The following is a 26724-nucleotide window of genomic DNA, read 5'->3' as shown; positions in this document are numbered from 1 at the left end:
ACATTTATTTTGGCAAGAGCGTTTACATGCAGAAAGCTGAAATTCCCAGTGACTCTCTCCTGCTGATACCCCTGGAGCACCCAGCACCATCAGTAGTTAAAAAACAAGAGCATCCTATATTAGAATATACACAAATAGTGGAAATTTTGTAGGCATGCTGGAATCAGCCAATGCCATCTCATGCTATGCCAGCTCCCTCCTGCGACCAGCCACACCATAAGAAAGATACCTAAGGGAAATATACATTGATAAGTAGACGAGGTCCACCACCCTGAATCTCTACTTGCCAAACCCTGCAACCTGTGTTACTGCGCCAGGCTTTAAAAATCTTTACTGCGGAGTAATAAATGTTTGTGGACTACGGAAGGTTCGCTTTGAAGGTGTCGTTTTCCCCAGCGATCTTTTGTTGGTTGAATACACAGTTCGCACATCTTGTGTTTCCACCTCCACGGCCGCAGCCAGGGCTGTTCCAGGAGCTGGAAGGCGGCGCCGTTCCAGGAACTCACTGGAACTGGAACAAAGAGCAGCCCTTGGAAAGTCTACACAGCGCTGCGCACAGACTGTTGTACAGATGCCCTGTGTTTGGAGGACATGAGACACTTGTTTTTATCTTTATTTTTTTCTTTCTTTGCTTTCTTCTTCTCTCCAGTAAAGTCCCAGACTTGTGGGTATCACCCCAGCTGTGCCTTTCTGAGCATCACTTTCTCCTCCACATTAAAGCCCCTCTGCTCTTCAGAGAGTAAAACATCTTCGAACAGCAAACTGTAACCATCACAGTGGCCTTGAAAAGGCTAATTTTCGTTTTCTTACATCATAATTATAAACACTGTCTGTGCTTCTTCATTAGCTGCGTAGCCTGATGTCAGGATTAGTTAACATTTACTAATGAGAGTGTTTTCTCTCTACCTTTTGAATCACCCAGGACCCCGCTCAGTGCTATTGCTCCTGTTCAAAGCAATGAATTTTATGGCTTGTTTTGAATTCCTTTTCACCATTTTCCAGTGCAAAATCAGTGTAGTCCACCTCATTAAAAAACAAACAAACCTGATTGCTTAGCTTTATAAACCTTTACATTCTGATACGCATTTATGGAATCTTTAATTCCATGATTTGGAGACTGGTAGCTGTAAAGCAGCACCCCTTCAGGGCTAAAAACAACCAAAAAAGACTTCATGCAGCAAAGTGCCTTCTGGAGGGAAAGCAAAACACCGAGGATAACAACGATAATGTAGAAGAAAGCCAAAGTACAAACTTTTAAACCTGCCAGATAAAACCAGCCTGCAGTTCAGAGGACTCGGCAAGCGCTAGTTCTAGTCTTCTGTAAAACTTGTAAGTCTGATTTTGCTGTTGGCCATGGTAAGTTCTGCAACGTGTTGAGACACGAAAAGTCAAGCAAAATGCCAGAGTGCAAAGCTTGCTGCAGGAAAAGAAGACTATTCAATTCTTTGTCTCACTAAAGCATGTCAAAGATATTATAAAGTACTTACAGATGCTCAGCCACTTGGATTGCCTGACTGGCCCAACATCTGAAAGGCTGTGATTCTGAAGAGGAGGTGCTATGCTTCAAACAACAAATCACTTCTGCGCAACGGAAAGAGAGATGTGATTATGGAAAGGAGAGAGGACTACTGAAAATCAGTATTTCAGTTGTGATTAACAACTGTTTAACCTTACCCCAAACATAAGCTGATTTTGATTACCATTTATAATGAATGTATCGATACAGCCTTTCAAAGAGAACCATGAAATGGAATCAAGAGACAGAGGATGAGCAACAGTCGATAGCTCGTGGCTAAACCCCCATTTCTCTAGCAGACTGAATTTGGGTGAAACCAGGATTCATATAAACAAAGACACTGAAAATCAGGTGCCTCAGAGTGTGGACCCTGTGTAAAAGAGAAAGAAAAACCACAGAAGTTCTGCATATTTCATTTACCTGCCCTTTGGGAAGATGTGGTTTCCTCTACTGATCAAACAGAGGAAGAGGGTCCCTTAGAACTCTTTATTTCACCACGCCAAATAGTTCATCATGGTGATGCTTAGCCACAAATGCAATTAGACGGATTTGAGATCCCTCTGGAGAACTTTGTGACACACACACAAACAACTCGGACGGTCCCCAAGGACTGACAGAATCTGGCACGTCCGTGGCCATCGAACCATCACAAACAGTAACGCGTGTTCTGACACCTCCTTTTCACAGGCACTCTTTGCTAAAAAAGCCCCACACCTTCAGCCAAGGTCAAACATAAAAAATACCAGAAAATATTTTTAAAAAACGCTTATAAATAATGTGCGTCCTGTTGGAAAAAGTTCATCACACGGTTTTTCAACAGTTGTTGCGATTGTAGCAGCCACCCCAACCGCACCAATGACAAAACCGCAAGACAAAACTCGCTTAACAAAACATCCTTGAAATAACGTCTTCACCTTACCCTAAGCTGTAGGTTTTCGAGGTTTTGTCTATGCTAAGATTTCAGGTTCTTTTTTCCTAATTGATGTCCTCGGTGGTACCAGTTACACACGGTCACAGCCTCCTGAACAACCAGCCTCGACGGCCGCGCGGATCCGGAGCTCAGGAGTCTGGAGTTAATTCCAGTCTTTGCCACAAACCTTAACTAAGCCAACGCTTCACCCTCCAGTGTCTCATTTGTAAGATAAAACCCAAACTGCTTCTCCTCCGTACTCCAGATCAGGGTAATTCAGGTTCTATGCTCTCTGATGCCTCTCCTCCCTTAATAAGCACAAATAAGGGCACCTAAACATGAGAGTTAGCTTTGCTCGGGACTTTTAAACCAACAAATTAGAATTATTTCTACTGAAACCAGCATTGGCTATTGCAGAGACAATAGTGGTATCCCAGAAGGTATTCTGAGGACAACAGATTAAATACTTCTGCAGGAATACAGTCACTTGGTCAATGCTCCCATAGCCCTGATGTGCTTCCTTTTTTAATGCAATAATATTATTTACAATTGCAAGTGGAATTTGCAAATAAATACGGTTGATATTGAAATATAACTCAATGCAAAATTAGCATGTTCACAACATTTTTAAGAACACAGTTTTTCTGATACACCGCATTTTAGAGACATCTGTAAACACAATCAGTATATTTTGACAACTACTTTCTGGAAACAAATGTATCAGGTGCCCTTAAAGAAATGTCCTGAATGCTTTAAAACATGCCGAGGTTTAAAATGAATTTGTTTTACTTTTAGCGGGAACCAAACATGAAAGGGAGGGGGGATTATGCAAATAAAAGCAGAAGGACGTGTGGCCCTGGAGCAGAAAAACAGTGACAGAAACGCAAACCCACCCCCCATGGAAACAGGTTCCAGAATAAAAGGAACAGAGTTCCCCACACCGGGACTGACTCGAGTGTAACTAGAGCAGGGTAAATAGTTTGTTATAGCTCATTAAGGAATTTCACCGTGTTGATAAAACCCTCAGTCCAACCTTTGCAGAGAGGAAATGATCATTTTGCTCCAAGATGCGACAGCATCCAAGAAGCACGGGATGATGCTGAAAATACTCAGCGCTCACAGAGCTCCAGACAATCTAAAACCAGAAGTTTTCTCATTTGTTCTGCTATAGGTTTAAAATACACTTTTGATTCTTTTATCCTCTCTCAACATTTTAAACATAAACGAAGAAAAAAAACTGTTTCAAAATTTTTCACATGAAGGGGAACATTATTATATGACATTCTTTCCTAGAAATCTTTTAAGTCTTATTTATTAACAGAATTAATCCGATCATAAGCTGGCTGACACACGCAGTGTTGAAATATGTCTTCTTCAAACCATGTTTTACTAATGAAATTTTGGTGTTAATTCAGGGGATATAAGAGAATCTTAGAATCTGCGATCCGAGCCAAACAACAAATGTGGTTTCTCTGGCAAAAAAGCATCATTTTCTCCCTTTTCTGTTGTGGCTTTGTCACCACATGCTCTCCATCATCCATTTCTTTCCAGAACTTACTTTTTGATGTGGAGTCCCCACTTGGCCACCGACTTCTACATTAAAAATGCTCTGAAGATGTTTTGCAGTTCCAATCCCAGGAACTGTTTTGCACTTGCAATCCCAGAATCCAAAAGGATTTCATAAAAAAGAAAAAAATAAAGCAACCTAAGGCTGGGGTTTCATAAATAACCTCAAGGTATCTCTACAACGCAATCAACCTGATGCTCGTGCCAAGTCCAGCCAGGAACCGCTGCCAAAAGCAGCAGCAAAGTCGGGTGAACACTCTGACCATTTGAGCTCTGGGTTGTTGTGGCAAGATCACTATCGGGACGCAAGAAAGTGAGTCCAAATTTAGCCTTAATAAGTTTATACTACACTTCCATGACCAACGTAGCTCCTGCATGGACGTTCTCAGGAGCTCAGCACCCAAGCCCTGACTGGAGGGTGCCTGAAATCCCAGACTGAAGCAGCGCAAATGGGTTAACAGACATGGCAATTTCAGCAGCTTTTCCAAGCATCTGCAGGGCATTAATATAATTGTGCTCTCAACTAATCCTGCGGTCTAACCCAACGGTTCCTGATCTTTGAAGTGTAAGCCCGTCACCAGAGCGCCGCAGAGGGCAGGTGAGCGTTGCTGGATTTGCCCCATGCCAGATCCATCGCGGCATCCTTGGAATCTGGTCCAAAAAACACGAGTCCTGGGCAGCTCAAAGCAAAGATCTCTTTGCGAGTGGTGCTTTTGGGATTGTGCCCCATGCCAGCGCTGCCATCGTCCCAACGGGCTCCAACTCAACGGTGGCGAAAAGGAGCCGCTCAGATACTCAACGCCTCATCAGACCGCTGCTGTTAATTAGGTCTTTGCTATCAGGCGTCGCGACGTGATGGCATCCAGATTGGTTACCTTGTAGGCCACCAGAAAGGAACATGATGAGCCAAAATTTTGTCCCGATTTTATGACTCTGACGGCACAAACTTTGACTTGTCCTTAGGCCAGACAGACCACGGCGTAACGCAGAACGCCAAGAGCTTTAAGTGTGTCTCAAACTGGCCCAAACTGAGGCCATCTGAAGCCAAACAGGGTTTTTAGGTTGTCAAAAGAAGCAAAATGCTCTTAAAAATGTCACTCAATCTTTTTCACTAATGTCTAAGATACTATTTAAAAAAAAATATCAAGATCAAGGAGACAGATACAACTGTGAAATAATAACAACCCAGAAATCTTTAACTAGCAAAGAGAGTCAGGAATGTGAATTAACATCAACATCATGTATTATGGCATCCACATCTGGATATCACTTTACCGACTAAATCTAAAACTTCTCTGAGTGCCAGTTGGTTTCTGTAGAAACGTATTTCTGTCTTTGAAAGGAAATAATAATTGGAAGGTCTTACAGGAAGTCAACCCAATATGATATAAAGGAAATTGCAATCTGTTCCTCAATGCTAGTTTAAATCAATGTTATTGTTAAAAAATGGGCATTCACTAAATATAGTCTTCTCAATAGCTTATACGATATTAAGGTTTCTCAAAGGCTTATGCTATATTAAGAATTGCTTTGTCTTTAGAATGTTTCTTTAATCATCCCTCGCGGTCCTCAGCTTATCGCGGGATAGATGCTGTTCCCCATCTCCAGGGCATCTAGGATTCCACTTGCACCAAAACCAATTGTTTTTTGCCTCAGGCTAATAAAAACCAAAGTATTTCTGCATACGCTTGTCTAGAAGTATGTGTGGTTCTTCAAAATACTAAGTGATCGAATATTAAAAACACCTCTTTCTGCTTCCTGAAGTATACACAGCTTCCCAAGTATACCTGCCTGAGAATTTTCTGTTTGGATATCTGGCTTTCAGTACATTTCCATTAAATCAGTAGTCTCAAAGGAAGATTTTTTTAAAAGTACAATATTCATGAGACTAAACAAAGTTGAAGAGCTCCAAGCAGAACAGCTCCTGCAATTTCTTCCCCAAGTTGACCCAATATCACCAAATATATTCCCAGCACCAGCGCTAAAAGCCTCTGGGACACTGCTCAGAACCCCTGTGCGGAATTCCCTTCGGAGAATGCAGCTCTGATGCAAAATATGTATAAATCTGATGCAAAAAAATTACAAATAACAAATAGATTATTCCATTCATATTTTGCAGAGACTTTGTTTTCAGTGGAAACTAAGAACACACTTTCCTTCATGGCAGCTTTTAACACGGAAGATGAAAACCAAGCTCAAGCCCGTGCCACACTGGTGGGGCAACTCGCTTCTCCTATTTCTCACCATTTTTCCAAGTACTGTAAAGTGCCGAAAAGATGTTAAAATACTGAGTCAGCCCTAAAAGAAAGGGAACAGGCAAGCTGCAAGTATTTGAGCGAAGTGGAGGCATTAGATTCGCCAAAACCAACCGCTTTCTGCAGGCGCATGATGAGCTAGAGGGAAGAGAGCCTGAGTCACCAGCAACATCAAAGTCCAGTCCAGCACATGAACTGGTGAGCGCTGTGCGAACAGGAACGGTACCTGCCTCCATCTGCCCACTGCGGAACGCTTAATTACGCTCCAACAGCCAGTAGCATCAGTGACTGAAATCCCCAGATTACCTTGATTGCTCTGTTATTATCTGTAATCAGCTGCTGCTTCTTATCTTCAAACTTTTGCCCAAGTTCCTGGAGCCGCTGTTCGGCAGCGAGCTGCTGCCGGCTGTTCTCCTCTGTCAGCAAGGAAACGGCTGTCTTAAGCTCAGCGATCATCTAAAAAAGCAAACAGCATGCTAAATCTCTCTTGGGTAAAAGGCATGTATTTTGCATGTTTTTATGCTCGGTACAAGCATGGCGTTGGCAAACTCTGCTGTGCAAGCTAAATACTTTAAATTAACATATCGCACACCAGCAAGCATGGAATTCCACGCAGAGAGAAAGGGATATAGCAAGGCTGCGGGTGACAAAAATTGCTGAACACAAAATATTTGGGAGGGTTTTCCACTATGACATTCCAAAATATTTACTCATGAGAACAAAGCACATCTGTGATCTCCAGCACAGCGCGTGTTTCCAGGCCCCGCTGCACTGAAACCGGTCGTGCAAATTTCCATAGTGCTGGTGCTGCTCCTTGTTTAGAAGGATGCTTTATAGCTTCATACTGCAGAGAAAAACACCCCAATTTACATATGGACTGAGATTTAAACTTGATAGTGAAATTTCTGAGCTGCTGAAAGGAGCATATTCTGCTCAGCAACACAGTGGGGACCTGATTCACACTCCGGGACCTTTAAACTGGACCTTTTACCTGATTCACTCATAACTTGTTGAAATTGACTTGTTTCACCTTTTTTATCACTGTGGAAAGTCATAACTAAACCTGATCCTTTGGGCATATTTACAGAATTTTATGCTGACAAGTAAGTCATCATCCAGCAAAGAGCTTAAACATTATGGAGAGACACTGACTTTAATGTATATATTCAAGCTTAAGGTTAAGCTGCTGTAGCAGCATAATATAGTCTAATTCTAAAAGCACTTCAGCACACAGACAGTTCAGAAAGAGACTACCGGGGTGCTCAGATTGTGTGTTTGCAAGGCCTCTTCATCGGTAAAGAAACATTTGACTATACTAAGGCCACAGTTGATTAGGAAAAACTACAAAATACAAGCAGTTTTTTAGAGCTATTGATAGGACAGGACTAACGTAATAAGAAATACTCTACAAATGAAGGTGCAAGAATCACAGGGGAAGAGGAAAAGGACTGATTAAAAGTCTTCTGTAAATGTATTTATATGTTTTACTACCTGAAAACCCGAGAGAGTAACAAAGATTACAAGTAAAAACACACATGGATATTTCTAGACTTCTTTTCTAAAAACAAATATGTATTAAAAAAGATAAAATGCCAATCAAAAGAAAGGCTATTCACTCTTAATGAGATCAATGGGCCAAAGTTTAGAGACTATGTGGATAGGTGCAATTCTTTAGGTGGAATTAAGCGGTATCACTGGGTTTGCAATTTAGATCATCATTTAGATGACACAGAATTTGCACAAATTGGCTTTGCTCGGTGTGTTAGATGTACAATGAGAAAGCAGGAGAAGGCGATGGATCATAGAAATGATTAGGAGAACAACGTGAAGCCACGCAAAGCTGTACCACTTTGTGTATGTTCCATTTTGTCACTTTTAAAAAGAACACAAAGCAACAAACCCTTTAATAGAACACAGAAGTGAGATTTAAAGCTTTCACTGGGTTAAGACCCTGGACTAGCAGAAGAGTTCTGAAATGCATGCAAGGAAATCTCAGCATGAATTGATGGAGAAAGATCTGCTTTGTGCAGCACCTTTCAGAGAAAAGAAATCTGTTTGCTTTGTATAAACTTCAGAGGAAATTGCTTGAAATATCTCCTGTGTGTGGGTGTTAAAAGTGAATGTTCCAAGAGGCCACAGAGAGTAAGATTAGACAGATATTGTCAGCAACATGACCACAAGAAAAGTTGCAGCTGACCTATTATTAATACTGAGCTACAAAAAAAAACTATGTTCAAGTAACTGTAGGGATTTGATTCAAACCCACAAAAGTACAGAAATTCAGACATCAGGGTGAAACTCCTTTATTGGGCCAAAGAGCCCTGACACATGATGTATGTGTTGTGTCTGCCACAGAAAGCCAAGAGCAATTCCAGTTCTGGTTGTTGGGCCCATTGCTCCTCAATAAGGAGAACAGTGTATTAGCTACAGCAATGCCTGGCTTAATATGAAAATAATTTTAAAAGTCTCAACATTTTTCCATTTTGAGACTATTCTACAGGCCTCTAAACTTCAGTCTGACAAAACTGGTTATGACATTGAGGTCAAACAGTTATTGCACTACACTACCTAGGTGTTCCCACTGTAACGATGAAAGCAATTGTCCTCACCCTTGTTTAAAAAGTCAGAAATGCTTAAATTCTTCCACCTGTCTTCAACAAATGGACCCAGAACCATTTTTGTTTTGGCAGTAGATACGACATGGAGAGGCTGACTTAATTTTAATAAAGTTTGCAATTTCTTGTCATTGATCGCTTCTAGTTTAGAGGCTTTTAAACCATTCTTTGTAGTGTTCTAAATGATTTTAAAAGAGTATTATTAGCCTATTATTAGTAATGCTGAAAACACAGTTTGCAAGTAAAAGGCATTCAGCTGTGGTTGGGAGGAATGAGAAGAACGACACCTCCACAGAGATCCTTGTGGCGATTTTCCCATTAAAAGCTTAACTTCTCATTGCATCTCCATCATTTTTCACACTTTGGTACTACCTGTCAATCAATATCAAATGTTTAAAAATTATCCTGTCTGATCACTTTCAAGTATATATGTAAATTCAACATTCATTTTCATCTTCCATGTTCAAAAGACTCCTCTGCAGAGCAAAACTCAAGTCAAACTCAGTTTGCTTTCAGGACACTGACATTCGTCAAAGTGTTATTTTGGGCAGAAAAGCTGAAATTGGCTAAGAGCAACAATAACCACCAAGATGGCAGAGTTGGGACGGCCATCCTGCCATTGGTTGTGACAGCAAACACCACCTTGTAACACAAAATGCAAGTCCTGGTTGTGCAACTGCCTTGATTTTATGAGATGTCATCACAGATGTGTTGGGTTGGAAGGGACCCACAGGGACACCTCCTGTGCCTGCACTGGACAACCCCAAAATTCACACCATGTGTCTGAGGGTGTTGTCCCATCACTTCTTGAACACTGTCAGGCACGATGTGCCTTCCCTTGCCACCTAGTGACAGGACTTGGTCCTCTTGGGACCTCAGAGAGGAAAAAGTAGAAAAATATGAAATTTTGAACTCAAAAAACCCTCACCCATTTCTTCTACCACACCTGGAATATTGTGTCCAGTTGTGGCCCCTCAGTTCCAGCAGGACAGGGAACTGCTGGAGAGAGTCCAGCGCAGCCACCAAGATGCTGGAGGGAGTGGAGCATCTCCCGTGTGAGGAAAGGCTGAGGGAGCTGGGGCTCTGGAGCTGGACAAGAGGAGACTGAGGGGGGACTCATTCATGTTTACAGATAGATAAAGGGTGAGTGTCAGGAGGATGGAGCCAGGCTCTTCTCGGTGACAACCAGTGATAGGACAAGGGGTAATGGGTTCAAACTGGAACACAAAAGGTTCTACTTAAATTTGAGAAGAAACTTGTTCCTGGTGAGGGTGGCAGAGCCTGGCCCAGGCTGCCCAGGGGGGCTGTGGAGTCTCCTTCTGTGCAGACATTCCAACCCGCCTGGACACCTTCCTGTGTAACCTCATCTGGGTGTTCCTGCTCCATGGGGGGATTGCACCGGATGAGCTTTCCAGGTCCCTTCCAACCCCTGACACTCTGTGATTCTAGTCAGCTTGATGCTCTGTGTTTTTCAAAATGTTAAAATCTGCAAGAAAGACACTGGATGTTTGATTTGGGAAATGGTTCTGGCTCCTCTCGCCCGTCAAGACCGAGAGCAGAAGTAATTACACTTTTCATCAAGTTTCCAAATCAAACGGACCCGCGTTGAGGTTCCCGCCTCCTCGCCACCTACCTGCGAGGATTTCACCAGCTTCTGGCTGAACTCCTTTTCCGTTTGCTTCAGCCGGCTGTTTGCCTGAAACGCACACAAAAGGCAACCAGATTAGCTCAGCCGCGGGACGTGTCCAGACACTTTGCCACCGACCCCTCTGCTTGGCACCTCGTCCACATGCCTATCGCTGAGCGGCCGGGACCCGCGCCAGCTCCAACACCCTTTTGTGGCAGCCAAAAAACCGCGAGGGCTTGGCTTTGATCTCGGGCCAACTATTCATCGCTTAAAAGAGGGGAGAAATTGTACCTCTGCTGCCAATTATTAGAAAAACATAAAGACTTCTGCGGATTTAAAAAAACGAGTGTGTGTGTGTGTGTGTGTGTGGCAGGGAGGGAGGCAGCACACACACGGGTTTATCTGGTGATTTGGTTTCTGAACGAAGGGAAAAGGACAAAGTCGCAGGCAGGGGCTCCACGGGTACAACACAACGTGGAGGACGCAGCTTCGTGTCTGCAACTGCCTTTTGTCCCGCTGTGTGTCCTTTCCTATTTAAAGGTGGCGATTAAACTGGAAATCAACCCCAACATGCAGCTGAAGCAGCTGGGAGCTCATGGACATACAAGCTCTTTCCTTCTCTTACCATTATTCTCACAATTCGAAGATAAAGAATAAAACCAACTGAAAACAAGGCTGGTTTGTCAATGTGGAATCCAATAAGCAAATATTTCTGTAATTCTGAGGAAAAACAGCTCCTAAGCTTTTTTTTTCCTCAAATAATTTAACTGCAGAAATAAGTCAACAATAAAAATAATTCAATACCAATTTCAATTTCATTTGGGGACACAATTCTGATTTGTATTTTTCTTGCAAAGTGCCATGGTATTATATGGACAGACCGGCCTGAAAACGCTGTCCTCAAATGAACTGCTAAGCGCTCTCGCATTCTTGGCTCTAAAATTTGAGGACAGGTGTCTAAGAAAAATATTTTCTTAGGGGGACAGCGTATTAGGAAGCTGAGTTCTGAAGCAAATTTAAGCTGATTAAGCTTTCCAAATCTATCTGACCTCGTGCTCAAATCTTTGATCTGTCATCTCTAGTTTCATGGCACAGCATCCCGCACCCAAACACGGGCTCCTCCAGCGCCTCTTCTGGGGACTCTGGAAGCCACGGGCGCCCCCGAACCTCTGAACCCTGTTTGGATCCAGTTGCAAGACTGAACCTCCAGTTCTGCAAACACCAGGGATGCCGGTCAGGCAAATAGTTTTATTGATTTTACTGGACTATAAATTTAGGAGCTTAAAGTTGCAGACAGTGAGAATCACCGCCAAGCACGATAGGACGCGAATCATCTCGTATGATCCCGGCAGTTATGTGTGATGCGGATTAATGTAAGTATATTACAGCCAGTTAAAAATAATCTTACAGTTTACATGATACTGCAATTTAAGATCTTGAGTCCCTCCAAGTTCCAAGATTATGAAACACACGCAGGTCTGCCTGTCGGTGCTAAGAAATCTTCTAAAAAAGTTGATCAAAACCATTTATCAAATATGTGCATAATTTTTGAGATCACACTACTTTTTTTTTGGTATAAAGAGAAATAATAGTACTACATATTGGTTTAAAACAGCATATACAAGAATTCTGGAGCACCAGACAAACTGAATTCCACTTTTTCGACATTTATCACTTAAAGTGGGCCACAAACTCTATACGGGTCTATTGTGGGACTGCATAAATAACAGGAGAACAGTAACACAGGAGCAGTGATGCCAGACAGCTCCACGCCTGCTCCGCTTCTCTTCGTACTCAGGCTGACCCATGGTAACACTCCTTCCGCTGTATTGTCATTCAGCTTCAGATTACATTTTACCACCACTGCATATCATAAAGTGACTGAAACTGCCAGTTTATCTTTAGGGAAGAAAGTAAGAAATAAATTACAGTAATAGATTAAATTACTGTTCCTCCCAGAAAGAGAGAGATACCAGCCAGCAAGGCTCTCAGATCACATTACAGCTGCTCTCGCTCGACTTGCCTGGGGTAAAAGTCTTTGTCTTTCATAGAAGCAGCTTTATAACCTCCTGAACTCATAGAAGAAACCCCGACAAATAATAACAGAAAACCACCCAGAACTTCCATAAACAAACTAGAACTTGTTTGTTCACTCTGAGCAGAGCCAGGATGACCTCTGATAGACACGGCAGACGCGGTCCAACGGAAGATATGCTGAATGTCACCGTTTTATTCTTAACTGAAGGCAAAGAAAGTATTTCCTACCAGTTGCTTTAAAGGCAATTAGAGTATCTTATTTTATAACAGCTTTAACAAATTCCAATTAGCAAAATATTTATTAGTTGTCTCCCAGTCACCAACAAACCACAAATTCTCGCATCTACTTGCAGTCCTAACCACCCTTATCTGAGGGGGCTGATTTTCAGAAGTACTTGGCTACCAAAACTTAGACTGGCAAGAGCAAGAACACCCTTGGCCAGGCTCCGGCTGTTTCACCCTGGCCCTGCAGACACCACGGCACTCAAACCCACGGCCCCTTGCTGACCTCAGCTTTTCTGTGCAGATCTGAAACTGCGGCCGGCTCTTGCGTCATCCCCAGTGAAGCGCTGCAGCCCCTGCGGTTACAGCGCACGGGTCGGACCGAATGCGCGGCGATGCACAGGAACGCGCTTTTGCATCATCTTTCACTGCGGAAATACAGAACTTGCCCTTTTTTAAAGCCTGTGACTAAAAGAGAATAGAATCATAGAATCATTTCGGTTGGGAGAGACCCTCAGGATCATCGAATCCAACCATAACCCAACCTAATTCCAGCACTAAACCATGTCCCTGAGAACCTTGTCTAAACACCTTTTAAACCGCTCCAGGGATGGTGACTCCACCACTGCCCTGGGCAGCCTGTTCCATGCCCGACAGCCCTTTCCAGGAAGAATTTTCTCCTAATATCCAATCTAAACCTCCCCCGGCACAACTTGAGGCCAATTAACACCTCTTGACTCCAGGCTGTTGCTTTGCAGCCTAGGGAGGCATCAACTGCTCCCCCGGGACACACGTAACACACACACAAAAAAGCACTTTCTACCTTTTTTCTTGTACTGTTTTACTGCAAAGTAAATATGCTGCCTACAGTGAACATCATGGAGGATTTACATTACGTTCATCCCGACAAACGAGAAGGTTAGAAGTGACATGGTGCACGACAGCAGCATCTTCCCGGGCTCCTTCTACAAGAAGCTGCTCGGCTCACACATTGTGTGAAGCATAAGCTGCTTCCCTATTATTTCCAGGGCATTCCCTCGCTTTCAGGTTACACGCTATTTCAGAAACATAATGAATCAGGATCCAACTGGAAGGTGAACATTTGGAGGGTCAGCCAGTATTCATTAAAGTCTAACTCTTTTTATAGCAATGGGCAGCACTGCAAATGTAGTTAATGGTCTTAAACTAGTTTCCCGTGTGTGAGGGGTAGCTGTTGAAATCCACGCTTGGCAAAAACTTGTCAGAAGTATCAATTGTAATATCCATTTTTATAATAAAAAGGTTTAAATTGGATAAGCCATAGAGGAATCCCACTGATTCAAAAATTAACTTCTGTTTAGTTTCACAGAGTTAATACATATTTTAGCTAAAATTATCTGATTATGACAATTTCACATGCAGTTACTTTATATTACAGAGTGAGGACTTTTGCATTAAAAAGATTATGTCCTTGTTACAGTTAATTGGTTTTAAAAACCAACTATAATTCTCTAACAAGCCTTAAAGCATCGAATTGTGGTTGCTGAGCAAAACTGCACCGACTCCAACAAAACACCTCACATAGAAATTCAAAACGGTATTAGCACTACAGATGTGGTATCTGAATTAGTGGATGCTATTCAAACACAGGCTCCTTCTCATTCTTCCCTTTCATGAAACAGAACAGCATTGCCGAGAATAAAACAGCAAAGGATCTAGGATGGGACCACGCCACTCAAGCGTACCATGTGCTATCCTAATTACAAAGCTTTTATATGCTATTTTTAAGGTGTAAGATGTATTAAAGGGGCTTTTAGTTCTACCCGATGAACACATGCCCTAAACAGCCCCAGGAGCTGCTCATGGGCACATGGTCAACCTCATCTTCCACCAACACCCATGAAGATGTTTAGAAGGTCTTGAATGTTTAGCAAAAAATCCAGCTGTTAAAAGAGTTTTTTGGAACATTACAAATCCATGTTCATCTTCCAGCTTCAGAATGGTGATTTTCAGATGGAAATTTAGATTTTAATTATGCTACACAATTAATAGGAAAACTAACTCCTGCAACCCAAGTGCAGATAGATCGATACGAATTAAGGATGCACAGTGAAATCTTGTTCAAGTATATATGAATTACAGTTTTGTGACTGATTCAGCAGTGTTCCAGTTTGATTTGAATCTCCCCAAAACACATAGAAAGAACAAAACCCCACAAACACAACTACCATGAACCAGAGGGTTATATATACACACCAGCACTCACTAATAGAAAAGCAGATTTAAGAAATCCGTTAAGGGTACAAGCTATGAAATAATCATTTTTCAAAATGTCTTCAAGTAGCTAAATGATGGCCATATATAAGCTGATCCTCCGTAATTAGTTAGATAAAAGTGTAAGTAAACTGAGAAAAAAAGAGAAATCAAAGGGTGGGGGAAGGAGAAGAAAGAAAACTTGCTCCAGGGAAGAAGCAACTGTTCTCTGATGTGCAGCAAAGAATTTAACATCAAAGCACTAATGTAAATGGGGCCCATTTACCTTAAAAAACAACACACCACTCCACATTCTGGAATATTTCTATTCAAGTTTGACAGCATTATGCTTTGTACCAAAATCTGAGATGGTGTAATTTGACAGATGTCAAAAGAAAATGACCTTCAGGATGGCCAACTGCAGCAATTTTTGTTATTAAGTATGTTAAAACATTCTGTACAGTATCTGTTTAAACTTCAGAGATTTGCAGATCACCTTTTAAGTTCATCTGATTGTACATAAAATTATCCATAGACCCCAAAGGCTGAAACGCGTATTTTCCTCGTGTGCCCCTGGCACTGAGAGGGGTGAATTCCTGCACCAACACCCCGTTCTCGCTACCGCTCTCCCCACCAACCAGTTACACACAAACCGAGTCTCCATGGACCACTGAAAATCGCGTAACAGCTCAAACACGTAATTTGAGACACACAAAAGACCATTAAAAATAGCTCCATATCCAAATCAATGTTAACAGAATAATTAGTCAAGTACCAAATGACTTCAAGAGGTTTGAAAATGAATGATCGAAATTCCAATCTGTCATACCCACAAATCCTATTAATATTCTCTTTTACATTCTACTTTTGTAGATCTATAAATCTTTTCTCTCTCTTTTTTTTCTTTAAACATACATCTTTGGGAAAAAACCCTCTCGTTCACGTGCTATAGGTACTTTTCATGGGGAAAAAACCAAGACTGAATAGAAACGAATTTGGTGTTTTACCTATAAAGAGAATTGCCTTTTTGTGGCGCGTTGCAATGGTGCGCTCAATGGGGGCCTGCTGAAAAACCCCCTGTGCAATAGGAAAACTCTGATTTCCAAGCCTTTCCTTTAAACCAACAGACTATTTCTAAACATTCTGAAATTATGTAGAGGAATTAAACACAGACATTTGAATCTTCCAAAAATTCTTCCATGTGACTCCAGCTGGATTGGTCTGATGCCAAAGCTGCACCAACCTTACGCTGCTACACGGTCGCTGGCTTCATCTAAATGGATTTAAGGAGCATTTAGGTATTCCCCAGCTTCACTAATACTGATTTCTATTCAATATTGCAGCGAGCCAGGCGCCTTATTTAAAACCAACTGCACGACATGGCCTAACATACAAGCCTTGTGTACAAATACAAGGTTTTAAAACTAGATTAGTAGTCTAGGTTCGCCACATGAAATTGTTCAATAACTTAAATAGGCTTTATACAAGATAGCACTGATGCATCAGGCATTTAAAGGACAGACAGAGAATTTACTTTAATCTGAGGATGTACTGTGAGATTTTGCCAAAACAGCTGGCGGACAGGTGGTTTCACATTACGGCACCATTCCTTTCTTTCACTCAACACTCAAATAAGATGAACTGAGTAAACCTGGTGAAGATGCTGAGGCTGCACCGCTCTCCCCATCAGGGCACTGAACGCAGTTTTCCCACAGTTACACACCTAAATCTGGAACAGCACAAACACATCCCTGCATTATGATTTTTAATATCTCCTGGTTTTCTACCCAACGAAATTAAGAGGGTTATTAAAAGTGGGTTTAAGACATTATATCAAAAGCGGTGGCATTTTCCTTTTCAGAGCCTTAACAAATAAACCACGCACTCAACGGGAACTGTTTGAGCTTTTACAAGCTGCCTTTGTTCGTCTGAAATCCCGGGCACCTCACCCGCTGTTGTGCACTCAGTCTTCTCCCACTCTAATACAAAGAAGTTTACAGAAAAGCTTCTATCACTCGGGCCCAGATGTTTTTGGTACCCAAACAGCTGCCACCCGGGAAAACCCAGGGACAGGCTGCTAAACGTCTGTGAAGATGCAAGTCAAAGCAACACAGACGGCAACGGTACCAGGGTGTAACACTGACCCATCATTTGACTCACTTACAGGCTACTTAATTAATATGAGCTTTACAACACATGATTATTCCACAAATCAGAGATTTTTTTGAGACCCATGCACTTCATCGTTACACATCAACAAATTTATGCACCTTGATTTTTGCCAAGCAGAGACTATAAGGCTCCTAAAGGACTATAAAGGGATAAGAACGTAATTTCTACTTTTTAGATTCACCATTGCCGTTTCAAGTTGAATTTTGTGGCAATAATAAGTGTTAAGAAGATAATGACTAGAAAAAAAATCATGTGTGTGTATCATTCTGAGAGCAAATCTTGTTTTCATGGAATAGAAGGAAAACTGGAAACAAAAGGACAGCCTCAGTATTACTAAGTTAACTCGCTATTACTAAGTCACATCATTAGATGAGAGCCCAACAAAAGTTAAGCCCCTACAGTTGGAAAGATAAACATTCAAAATACGACAAAATCCCCTAACAAATGTATGATCTGAAGCAATCAGTGTTTCTTAGCAAGACTATGCTGGATTACTTTGTGTGGGTTTAAATACAACAAAGCTTCACGGAGCCAGCGAGCATTACTGTACCGATGAGTAACTGCGCACAAGTCCAGCGAAGTCCCAATTGAAAAGAGAATGGAATATAGTGCTCAATCATGAAAGCAATTAAAAACATAAATAAGACATTGCGAGACTCTCAACATTCCCAGTGTTTCACCATTCATCCCTTCTCCGTCCTGCAGCTGTAGGTCAGAATTAACTCCTCTGAACTAAATACAGGAGAACTCTTTTGGGGATTTGTACCTTATTCATTTTCAAGCAAACACCCAAATTCATTTCAAATTCACACAAGAACTGCAACAGTTTCACCTAAATCAGATTTTCTACAAGTTAAACACCCCTCCTACACTCAGATGTGATTGTGAAACTACTTTGATCTCTGTTCCCAAATTTATTGCTCAGTGTAATCCATGACAAAATATAATGTGATTTACTGTATCTCTATATGACAGCCCAGCAGCTGACAGAACTTAATAATTTAGCATAAGAAAAAAAACCTTCTGGCACCAAAATATACAAATCATAATTGAGGCACTTTAGTATCACATTACAATGAAGCATATGCAGACTGATCATAAGAACTTCAAAACAATTAGAATTCTTTCTCACTCATTTAATGAAGGTGGGTTTTGCTCCGTGACATGTTCTGCAGCTGTAAGCAAGTCGTTTTGGAACACTGTTTCTTCACATTAAAGACTCTGAAGGACTCATAACACCATTTTACCCCTTCCCTGTTTCCCAAACACTGCTTCCCCTCCAAAAAGGGGGGAGGGGGGCAGAAAATAAAGCCACCTGCAGCTCTTCTCTATTACAAAGATATGAAGAAAGACCAAATAAGTATAAACAAGGTCTTCAAATTGTGCCAGAATTTAAATATGCAATAAAGATGTTTTATATTGGTTTGGAGCATCTCCCTTATGAGGAAAGGCTGAGGGAGCTGGGGCTCTGGAGCTGGACAAGAGGAGACTGAGGGGGGACTCATTCATGTTTACAGATATCTAAAGGGGGAGTGTCAGGAGGATGGAGCCAGGCTCTTCTCGGTGACAACCAATGGTAGGACAAGGGGTAATTGGTTCAAACTGGAACACAAAAGATTCCACTTAAATTTGAGAAGAAACTTGTTCCTGGTGAGGGTGGCAGAGCCTGGCCCAGGCTGCCCAGGGGGTTGTGGAGTCTCCTTCTGTGCAGACATTCCAACCCGCCTGGACACCTTCCTGTGTAACCTCATCTGGGTGTTCCTGCTCCATGGGGGGATTGCACTGGATGAGCTTTCCAGGGCCCTTCCAACCCCTGACACTCTGGGATGCTGTGATTCTGTGATACGAATGAAGTGGCTGAGGTTTGGTTTTTTTGTTTTTTCCTAAAAAAAAGCAATCTCACGTTACAATCAGCTACCGTACTGGAGAACAGCCAATGTTTTTCCTTATGTTATAATGTACCCTGGGTTGTAAAGATAAGTAAAACTAGTAAATTAGAGAAAACTGTACCTCATGAAATCAGCCTTCTCCAAGACACACAGTATTGCGAAAAAAAAAAATAGGAAGGAAAGAGGAAATTATTCAATTGGGCTTTATAAAGTATTTAATAAAGTTAAAGTAATAAGCAGTTGTGTATTACAAGATAAAGTTGGTGTGTTACTGTTTGTTTGGATTGTGAAAAAAGGACGAGGAAACTACTGAAAAAAATAATTAGAAGAGTCTTTCTGCCACTTGAAAATCTTCCCGCACTTTGTAACCAGGGAGGTTAAGACTGAACCATCAGTTGTACTGAACCATCAGGAATGTCCTCAGACTCAGGCCAATGGGCCACCAAGCCCAGTGTCCTCTCCAGATGTTCCCGCAGAGAAACCTGCCCCTTGTATCCCCAGCACCCGCAGCTCTCGTATCGGGGAAATTAAACATTAAATCTCCTTATTCCCAGCAGTGACCGGTTACAAACATGCTGCTCATAAAACTGTTTAATCCTTTTTTGAACCCGCTGATAACATCTCCCTCCACAACACCCATGGAAATCAATTCAAGCAGCTCACTATCTCTCTCTTGTTTAGAGGAGTTCCTTCTTTCACCAGTTTTAAATCAATCTCTTATTAGTTTCCAGCAGCAACGCCCAGATTCTTGGGCAGTAAATAACAAACAGGCATTTGCCTTATCCACCATCTTCACGGTTTTGTGAGTCTTGATCTTACCAAAGGCTACAAACCCTGGAAGTTACAGAACTGAGAAGAAGTAGAGAGTGAGGCAGAACTAGAAATGGTGTTTGGACACAGACTTGAGAAGAAATAGGAGACAGAGAAGACAAAAAAACCCCACCTGTGACCACTTCTTACACAGATACCTTAGATTAATACCAGTTGGTTAAAAAACCCCAAACTTCTCAAACAACCATCCACCTAGAATTGATATGATAAGGAGTGAATAAAGTGTGCTGAAAGACAGGCCACATGATAGAGCTCTAATTTTAATTATATCAGGCCTTGCCCTGTTGAAAGCTATCGTTTTAATTCTGTATTTTATCATAATTTATGATTTAGCTCAATTATGCTTCTTTCTGTCTGGTTCTCATTTCTTAACAGTATTGCATCAGTCGTTTTAATTTTTAACCCTATGGCGTTATTTGTGAATTTACAAACACCATGGTGCTTGACCTCCTCTCCAAATGAAGACGTAAAAAAGTAGTGTTGTGGGTGCATATTTTTTCCCATAGTGACACTCATACCACTCTTGATTACCTCTGGAAACAGGTTTATAAATACAGTTGATGGGTAGAAATCTTAGATCTGTTTTCAGTTTTGGGGTTTTTTTTGGTTGGTTGGGGTTTTTTAAAAGGAGAGTAACTCTGTGAATAATGGAGACTACTGCTTTGAAATGTCTCCTGTAGGGAGAGAGCCATAAATTCTGTTTAGTCTCATCTGAGTGAAATATCCCTGAGATTATTCTACCATATTTTTCTTCATGTTTGGCTCTGTTGATTGAAGACTCTTCCAAATGGCTCCCCTAAGGGATGATGCAATTTCTGCGACCATGTTCCTGGTCCACTATCATCCTTCTTCCTTTTCCTTTGGAGGAATACGAAGGAGCAGTGTAAAAGTGAACACAGGAGAGAGGAAATCGGTTTCCTCCCCTCATTGTGAGCAAAATCTTATTGCAAGAGTTGCTGTAAAATTACTATAAAGACAGATTAAATTATCTGTACTTCTTGTGCTAACATATACTCACTGTCCTATATAAACCTTTTCTTCTTTTGGAAATAACTTTCTTTTTTCTTGATCTTCTAGGCTCTTGGCAGATTTTCTCCAACAAAGCCAAAGTTCTATGCTCATTTATAATACTATTAGTTGGTGAATCACTAACACAGTGTCAGAAATGTTTAAGAACCAAATGTAAGTCAATGTACACAGACTCAACGACATAAAACCAACAAAAATGTTACTGGAATAGAGAGATAATATAATAGACAACAGATCTTGGATTACAATAAAAATATTAAGAGACTCAGGTAATATCCAGATCTTCTTGGTAAGAATGATAAGCTCTTGAGATCGTAATAGCTAAGGCCCAAACAAAAGAATCTACGTAACAGATTCAAACAAACATTCACAAATTTTAGTCTAAAAAAAGCCACATATACAATAACTCCTGGAGATCATGAATGCCTTCAGCAAGGAGAAAAACATACATCTACATTATAATTAGATACCAATTTAATGATATCATTATACTCGGGAAGAATACAAGGTCCACGTTTTGCGGTTGACCTATTTGCCCCCATGTAAATAACCAGGATATCGCTGCAATGAGTGTGAAAATAGTTCATCTGGATGCTCCCACCAATGAAGCTATCCATACTGTGGCTATTAGCGCTCACGTTAACGAAGTGAAAGGTTCACTCAGATCAAAGACTCCGTCATGCACAGAAGTTTGAGCAGGAACCTACAGAATTGCTGCCCAAGACGGTCCAGGTCCCAGGTCTTAGAGACAAAGATGCAAAGATGGAACCGCTTTTAGTAGTTAATGAAATATGGAGTTGGCAGAGAAGAACAAGAGCCAGAGAGACGGGATTCAACAACGTGAGCTCATGGAAAGCACGCGATGCGGCTTCTTTATGAGAAGTAACTGCTTCGGGGAAACTCAATACTTTTAATAGAGCATCTCTTTCATCTCTGAAGATGTCATATTCTTTCTCTTCATCTCCTGTTTCTTTGCCAGTGCTGAGCAGTATGACATCATCTGTATGAGCTTTGGCAACGGCGCCAGAACAGATATTGTGAATTAAAGATACTCATCCGTGTGCCGTAGGACAGGATGCCCAGCGAGCTGGTCCACCTGGACCACACCCCGGGGCTGCATGTGCTGGGGAATTCACCCAGCGTCACTAAGCCTGATGACAAAGCAAGGACCGGAACACTCTCTAGGGCACATTAGTGGGACCTTATTTGCAAACTATACGCAAGCAGAAGTTGTTCAAAAATTAAGCATCCAATGAGAGGACACTGCAGATTTTTGAAAAAGGCCTCGTTGCAAAAACATTATATTACAATAGAAGTTGTATATAAAATAGTTATTCTTTTTTAGGGAAGCAGTCACGCTGAGCACAATACTTTTAACTGATTTATATATTTTTAAATTTTGACCTAAACTTTGAATTTCCTGGGCATTTTAGTTTCACGTGGACTTCCCACCAGACACAGGCGGAGTGATTGTAACTGGTATAGACTAGAAAACATTGCAAATGTCACTTTTTATTTAAAATAACAGAAATCTCAGAGTACAACCAACTGCTACACCCTCCGAGCGGGATTTGCAGGGCTCTGGCCAGACTGGGGTCCCATCGCTCCAAAATGAACCATTTCACAACTGGACTGAAATCAGAAGAACTGAAGTCCAGAAATTAAAGTGTTTAACTATTTTCTTTTGACTACAGCTTCATCCTGTAACCAACTGTCATATGCGCTCAGTACAGTCAATACACAAAAATGTAAATTACTTCTCCACAAGAAAAGCAGCACTGAGAAAGAATTAAGTGTTCCTGGAACCTGCATAAAGATTGAACAGGGTGAGTCAACATATCTATTTAAATGTAGAAGGCAATGAAAAGCTAAATGTTGAAAATTATTCAGAAAGGCAAAAACCCCTCCGGTTTACTCATGTGTGCTGCTCAAAGAGAGCTTTCTAAGAGGTATTTTCCGTGCTCCAAGGTTGCTTCCTTTGAGCATTGTTCGCATGTCGACTGATCTGCTGGGCTCAGGCTTTCTGAACGTGCGTTTGCTGTGCCAAGGAAATAGCAGAGATGAATGTTGCAAGCAGTGGTGGCAGCCAAGCTTCACATCTGCACACGCTTAGAAATGCAGCTTGTCTCCTGCCTTCTGCAACTTCTGGCCAACCTGACAATGCTCAGCCCGTTACACCTGGCTGGCTGCTGCTCATGCAACCTATAACACACCTGTCCCCCCGCCAAAATGAGTCATTAGCGGAGCCTAATTACAGTCCTATGTATCTCCAATATGTTTATTTGTTAAACAGTTTATGTTTCGTTTCATCGTAATGAGGTATGACTTCAAATTTAAAAAGAAACAAACTACCATCACATCAGAAAACGCTCGAATCTTTTGCTATAATGAAGTGCAGGCAAATTAAATCTATGCTTTAAAAGTAAGTCAAAATCACTATGATTGAATACAAGTGTTCTGAAACTATATTTAAGATTCTTTAACTAATAGACAAGAAATAATTTGGAGATATGCTCAGGTCATTTTGATGTTAGATAACAGATATTACGAAAGTACTGAAGTCCTAAGAACATAATTCAAAATTTCATATTCTCCATGCTATGAGGTTTTGTCTGATTTATGTCCAGTGTGGCGTATCTGACCTTAAGCACATTGAAATTCATCATCCTTACCTGATACAGTGGTTCTGTGTTCTGATATTTTCCCTATAGTGCAGGTTTCACGGTGCCATTTGGTGACCTCTTAAATATTTTCCCACTTACCATTCTCTGCTGACTGGGAGATGCAATAACTGTCAAAAGATATTTGCTTTTAGAATCACAGGCTCAGAAACATTACTGTGCTACGTTTATTGAGCAACTCCCTGGCGTCGTATGCTGTAATCACTAACAAAATGAATCAAATGAAGTGTTACAGTAAACAACGTATTGTCTTTGAAGTTGAGATTTCTAAGCAACAGAAAATTCAAGACCTCAGTAAATTGTGTATCCCTAAATATTGAAAAGCTGTCTACAAATACCAAATATTCCAACGTCCAGTGGACTTGCAATGAAAACTGTTCCTCGTTCTCCTCCAATATGGGGGGAACGCCATGGGAATCCTATCTCTCCTACCCATTTTTACTTCGATATTCCTTTTCACTCGAGTCTTAGCGATTTCTTCTGTATTTCACCTTGTTCCTGTGAACAACAGCCCATCGCGACACAATGCGATCCACATAGAAATCAGAATTACTCACAAAAGAGACCCCAGAGCAATGAGACCCTTGGGAACGGACTGACCTTCCGAAAACGTGGACACTCAGATGTTCCAAACCTAAAGGGTGAAATTTGGCTTCCCCTTGGATTTTTAAGCAAACTTTACAGAATTGGCAGGAAAAAAAGAGTAAATTCAGAGGACAAATTTTTCTCCCATATTGTCCTAATTTTCAACGTAACGAGATTTGCTAGAAAAATAAAACGACTTTTAAAACCACGTTTCAAGACCAGCGCTGCAATTAAGATGTTGGGTTATTTTTCTTTTCCCCTTGGATAAAATCTCCTTCAAAGTTCTGTGGACTTTAATGGGATCAAGATTTGAACTGAGCTCAAACTGTAACTTTTCGGTGGAGTTTGCCCTCTAAGCTACTTTGACTTTTGGACTTTGTGGCCAATTTCCACGTCTCTACATTTGGAAGACAGAAACGAAGCAGAATGGGAAATGAAGTTTTGAAGGTAACACAAGGTATGTTCACGTCTGTGAACGACATTCCAACAGAGATACGTTTTTCCCCCTCCTATCCTTTATTCAACAATTCTGATTAGAGGTAAAAATAGGGAAGTGGGTTAAATAAAAAAAATTCAATAGCAGTTAATATAGCTTAAAATTAGCAATTTTTTTCCTGAAAAACAGAAAAAATCCCACAAATTAAAAAAATAGCATTTCTGACAGAAATGACAATTCAAGACTATTAAAGATATTGCCCTGTGAAGGATTATTTGTAACTTTAATTTGAGGATGTAAAGAAGTTAACTTTTCTTTTGCTATACTACACATGTAAAAAAAGATCAAAGAAAGAAAAGAATTGAGATTCAAATTCCATTTTTAAGCAAAAATGACAATGTCTTCCTGAGTTAAAATTAATCCTTTAATGATGAATTTCAAAGGTTTAAATACTTTCTGTGACCTTGGCTTTAAATAATTATGCCAAGCGGAGCTTTCCTTACATTCAGAGAAGATTCTGAATTGTTGATCAGAGCCATTTTAATGGCTTCAGCCTGGCTGATTTCCAACATAATCCTCCAAACGCTGTTTAAAATTACAGACCAAGAACCTGACGCAGGTAAATGAAATGTCACTTCTCACAAAGGCTGTTCAAACAGTATATGCAGCCTGTTAATTTGTGCCACTGTACATCACTTTGCAATAAAATGTAAGATTTATTACATTAAAGCGTATAATAGATACTTCAACAACTATCTGCTTACATATACACACGGTGTCTACCATAAATATTAAGTAGGGGTTTTTTAGTTTAGCTTTTGAAAGAAAACTCACACGTTTTCGCTTATATCATCCCCAATGTGGTGAAATACTTGAACTGGAGACACGGGGATGCTCAGCAAGCGCTGATGCGCCAGCAGTGACCCCAATGAACTGGGTGGGGAGGGAAGCATTGATGGATCTGAAACATTAATTTCTATTTCCAAGCCTTTCACAGAGTCCTTGCTCACAGGCAAAAGTAGACCAGCCATTGTTAGCAACTAGACCCAATTTCCTTGCAGTTTTAGCCTGAACTTTTTCCTCCTTAAGAACTTTCTTTTTAAAGGAGAAAAAGCTTGGTTAGGCAGAACCGCCCTTTCTACTCTGTTCCAACAGAGCAGAAGTGATCAGCCTTCCCGTGCCGTGACCCTGGCACCCAAAGCCAGATCTACACCATACATTTGGCTGTTTTTAATTCTAGTAACCCCTAAACACTCTTCCTCAGCGAACCTTTCCTCATCTGAATTTGGGGCGACTGTTCCCCTTTGGCCGCGCCGCGGCCCCACGCGATCCTCTTACCTTGTCCAAGGCCTTCTCTGCTTCCGCCGTATGGATCTTTTTCAGGTCGAATGCCATTTTCTCTGCCTCCACCTTCAGCTTCTTCACCACCGCCTCGTGGTCCCGAGCCGCCCGCTGCTTCTCCTCTTCCCACTGACGCCGCAGCTCCAGCAGCTGCTGCTTCCGCTGCGCCTTCACCTGCACCAGCTCCTCCCGCAGCTGCTGCAGCTGCTGCTCCATCTCACAGATTACCTGAAATCAAGAACAAATTATATATATATATTTATATTTATATATATAACACTATACAAAAACCAATTGATTTTTCTCAAGCTGTTATCTGGGCAAGGAAGCAAACTCAAACTCTCTGTCCCTCAGTTGAAGCTTACTAAAGGTTTGGTAAGAAAATCTCATGAATATTACTGTGTATTTAAAGACTCCATTGCCCTGGAATGCCAGTTACTGCTTCTAGCGCTCTGAACTGATCTCTCTCCAACCCCTATGTTGCTTCTTCAGACATTTTTAATATACTGCCTGTGTTCAGCTAACCCGTCTATTTGCAGTCGCGGAGAACGACATTACTACAAATCTTTGAAAAAGAACCATTCATTTCTGACCACAGTTGGGAAGCGAATGACTCTCAGAAACATCGCCTTGCACATTAATACCCCAAGACACATTGTTAGAAATACTGCGACCTGAGAGAGAAAAGTGGAGGCTTGAAAGTTTGCCTGTTTTTGCAGACTATTTGAAGTACACGGTGTAATAAAAGACACGTCGTCTCCCCTCAAACCTTCCCCTATC

The 26724-nt window shown here is 41.3% G+C and overlaps 1 protein-coding gene across 9 annotated transcripts in view; it reads right to left on the bottom strand.

Annotated features, from left to right (window-relative positions):
- CEP112 (centrosomal protein 112) overlaps positions 1-26724 on the bottom strand; it is a 145017-nt gene that overhangs the window by 28617 nt on the left and 89676 nt on the right. For 6 of the 9 annotated variants that reach the window (XM_065034976.1, XM_065034978.1, XM_065034979.1 and 3 more), the window contains 3 exons: positions 25942-26172; positions 10496-10558; positions 6554-6703 (listed from right to left, as the gene is read on the bottom strand). In XM_065034976.1, coding sequence (XP_064891048.1) covers positions 6554-6703; positions 10496-10558; positions 25942-26172 — 444 coding nt within the window. Of the gene's footprint in view, positions 1-1560; positions 1582-6553; positions 6704-10495; positions 10559-25941; positions 26173-26724 lie in introns of those variants that run through there. The other 3 variants (XM_065034984.1, XM_065034980.1, XM_065034982.1) reach the window with 3 other exon arrangements.

Source organism: Columba livia, chromosome 18, assembly GCF_036013475.1.
Source record: "Columba livia isolate bColLiv1 breed racing homer chromosome 18, bColLiv1.pat.W.v2, whole genome shotgun sequence".
In the NCBI taxonomy this organism is placed as follows: Eukaryota; Metazoa; Chordata; class Aves; order Columbiformes; family Columbidae; genus Columba; species Columba livia.
This window is presented reverse-complemented; position numbering and strand designations above follow the sequence as displayed.